This window comes from Lepidothrix coronata, unplaced genomic scaffold (genome assembly GCF_001604755.1).
Source record: "Lepidothrix coronata isolate B3197 unplaced genomic scaffold, Lepidothrix_coronata-1.0 Scaffold441, whole genome shotgun sequence".
In the NCBI taxonomy this organism is placed as follows: Eukaryota; Metazoa; Chordata; class Aves; order Passeriformes; family Pipridae; genus Lepidothrix; species Lepidothrix coronata.
The window spans coordinates 8170-11526 of NW_016690621.1; the positions used below are offsets into that span (position 1 = coordinate 8170).

The following is a 3357-nucleotide window of genomic DNA, read 5'->3' on the forward strand; positions in this document are numbered from 1 at the left end:
CCTCACTTGCCTCACCTGTCCCATCTGTCCCACCTGTCTCACCTGTCCCCCCTGTCTCCCCAGACTCAGTGACGTCATCACTGGGCTCCCTGCAGCTGCGGGAGGGCCCCGATCGCTGCTCGGGGCGGGTGGAGCTGCTGCACCTGCACAGGTGGGGCACGGTCTGCGACGACGGCTGGGACCTGCAGGATGCTCAGGTGATCTGCCACCAGCTGGGCTGCGGCCACGCCCTCGCCGCGCCCGGCCACGCCCACTTCGGCCGGGGCCACGACGTCATCTGGTTGGACGAGGTGAACTGCACCGGGACAGAGAATTCCATCCTGGAATGTCCCGCCAAGCCCTGGGGGGACAACAACTGCTTCCACGGGGAGGACGCCGGCGTCATCTGCTCAGGTGAACTCACCTGGGAACATCTGGGGACACACCTGGGGATAGCTGGGGACACCTAGGGCACACCTGGGTCTCACCTGGCTCAGGTGCACGACCACGGAACCACATCCTGCTGGAGTTTGGGACTTACCTTTGACCACACCTGCTGCCACCTCCCCCCGCCCCCTGCCCCCCCCAGCCCCTCCAGGTGAGCTCACCTGTGTCGTTGCAGCCTCCAGGATGGCGGTGCCCGCCCAGGTGCGCTTGGCCAACGGCTCCACCCGCTGCCAGGGGCAGGTGCAGGTGTCCTACGGGGGCACCTGGGTGGCCCTGTGCGACCACGGGTGGGGCCTGGCTGAGGCCCAGGTGGTCTGCAGGCAACTGGGCTGCGGCCACGCCCTCTCCGCACCTGGAGGCTCCTGGTTCGGGCGGGGGCAGATGAAGGTGTGGCCGGGGAGCGTCACCTGCGTGGGGACAGAGCAGGAGCTCCTGGGCTGCCAGGTGAAGCCCTGGGAGAACCGCACGTGTCACCTGGGCGGGGCAGCGGGCGTGGTCTGCACAGGTGAGCAGCACCCTGGGGGGACACACACACCTGGAGGGGGCTCATCTGGGGTTTCCACCTGGTTTTGGGGGCTGGGAGGGGGTTTCAGCGCTCACCTGGTGCCCCTGAGGTGGCCACAGGGGGGGCAGGTGGGAAGGGTGGTCCAGGTGTGTTTGGGGTGGTTGGAGGCACCTGCAGCACCTGGTGGAGGTGCAGCACCTGAGGAGGTGCTGGGGACACACGTGGTCAAGGCTCAGCACCTGAGAAGGTGCCAGGGCAGCACCTGGACAGGTACCAGGGCGCTCCAGGTGGGTCTCGACCCTCTCCCTCCTCCCACCTGTGCCCTCCTCTGCCCCCCAGGTAACCCCGAGGCCGACCAAGTGCGCCTGGTGAGCTCCGGCAGCCGCTGCGCCGGGAGGGTCGAGGTGCTCCACAACGGCAGGTGGGGCACGGTCTGCGACGACACCTGGGACCTGGCGGACGCCCAGGTGAGTCCCAGGGGTGTCAGGTGAGGCTGGAGAAGGGCAGGTGGGGCTGGGGAGGCTCAGGTGGATCCTACGGGTGGGTGCTGGGGGTGCTCAGGTGAGTCCGGAGGATGCTCAGGTGGGTCCTGAGGACACTCAGGTGTGTCCTGGGCCCGCCCAGGTGGTCTGTCGCCAGGTGGGCTGCGGGAAGGCCCTGTCGGCACCTGGGAGGGCCCAATTTGGGCGGGGCACTGGCTTCATCTGGTTGGACGAGACCAACTGCACGGGGGCAGAGCCTCACCTGTCCGCCTGCCCCGCCCGGCCCTGGGGTCGCAACGACTGCTACCACGGCGAGGACGCAGGTGTGGTGTGCTCAGGTGAGCTCCGGGACAGGTGAGGGGGGTGGTAGGACCCCCAGGTCCCCTCTGTGTCCTTCCCACTCCACCTGTGCCAGGTGAGCTCTGGGGACAGGTGAGAGGAGTATCAGGGTCCCCAGGTAACTCTGTGCTCCAGGCACAGGGGTTTTGGGCCTCACCTAGGTGTTCCCCCCACCTTTCCCAGGTAGAAGAGGGGGTGAGGACAACCCGGAGCTCACCTGGGGGGAGTTACCTGAGCTCCTTCCTCACCCAGGTGTGTCTTTCCAGACTCCCTGATCCCGGAGCCGCCTCACCTGCGCTTGGCCAACGGCTCCCACCGCTGCGCTGGGCGGGTGGAGCTGCTTCACCTGGACAGGTGGGGCGGGGTCTGTGCCGGAGGCTGGTCCCACGAGGCCGCCCAGGTGGTCTGTCGGTACCTGGGTTGCGGCACCGCCCTGCGAGGGGCGGAGTTCGGCACACCTGGGCAGGTGTGGCTTGACCAGGTGAGCTGCCAAGGGACAGAGAAGAACCTCGGGGAGTGTCGGACGAGCCCATGGGCCCAGCGCACCTGTGAGGGTGGGAGAGCCGCAGGTGTGGTGTGCTCAGGTGAGGCTCGGGGTGCCTGGGCAGGGAGAAGAGGTGATCCCCCCCCCGGGCAGGTAGAACAGGTGATTCCCCCCAGCAAGGTACCACCTTCCCCTGGGTCCTGCCGTTCTCAGGTGTGGTTTAGGGTGTCACCCATTCACTTCACACCTGTAATCCCCCCCCCGCCAGGTACCGCCCCCCCTCAGGTAACCAGGTATGCCCTTCCCCCCTTCCCTGCCCGCAGGTGCGGAGCCGTCGGGCGGTGCCCAGGTGCGCCTGGCGGGCGGCCCAGGTGAGTGCGCGGGGCGGGTCGAGGTGCTCCACGCCGGCACCTGGGGGACAGTCTGCGACGACACCTGGGACTTCGCCGCCGCCGCCGTCGTGTGCCGCTCCCTGGGCTGCGGCCAGGTGATCTCAGCCCCGCCCCGCGCACGCTTCGGGGAGGGGCGTGGTCCCATCTGGCTGGACGGGCTCACCTGCCAGGGCTACGAGGGGCACCTGGATGAGTGTCGCCACAAGAGCTGGGGCATCCACGGCTGCGAGCACAACGAGGATGCCAGCGTGGTGTGCGCAGGTGAGCCACAGGGCAGGGGCAGGTGGGCTCAGATGTGCGCAGGTGAGCGACAGGTGAGGGACAGGTGAGCGGCAGGTGGGCGCAGGTGAGCAGCAGGTGCCTCAAACGCCCCCTCACCTGACCAGGTATGTGTCCCCTCACCTGACCAGGTGTGTGTCCCTTCACCTGCAGGCTCTCACCTGGACGACCTGACCCACCTGCGCTTGGCCGATGGTGCCGACAGGTGCTCGGGGAGGGTGCAGGTGCTCCATGCCGGGCGCTGGGGCGGGATCTGCGCCCACTCCTGGCACCTGGCGGCCGCCCAGGTGGTCTGTGCCCAGGTGGGCTGTGGGGGGGCAGCGGGCGTGGACCAGGTGAGGCCAGGCGAGGGCGAGCTCACCTGGCTGGAGGCCGTTACCTGCCGGGGGGACGAGGGGGCTCTCCTGGAGTGCCAGGTGAAGGGCTGGGGGGGGCCCCGCACCTGCAGCC

General features: G+C 68.8%; 1 protein-coding gene across 1 annotated transcript in view; it reads left to right on the forward strand.

Moving 5' to 3' along the window:
• Nucleotides 1-3357, forward strand: part of LOC108509976 (deleted in malignant brain tumors 1 protein-like) — an 8533-nt gene that overhangs the window by 1784 nt on the left and 3392 nt on the right. Inside the window, exons 2-8 of the mRNA XM_017839601.1 lie at nucleotides 13-393; nucleotides 602-931; nucleotides 1271-1398; nucleotides 1556-1751; nucleotides 2019-2336; nucleotides 2560-2889; nucleotides 3061-3351. Coding sequence (XP_017695090.1) covers nucleotides 13-393; nucleotides 602-931; nucleotides 1271-1398; nucleotides 1556-1751; nucleotides 2019-2336; nucleotides 2560-2889; nucleotides 3061-3351 — 1974 coding nt within the window. The remainder of the gene's footprint in view (nucleotides 1-12; nucleotides 394-601; nucleotides 932-1270; nucleotides 1399-1555; nucleotides 1752-2018; nucleotides 2337-2559; nucleotides 2890-3060; nucleotides 3352-3357) is intronic.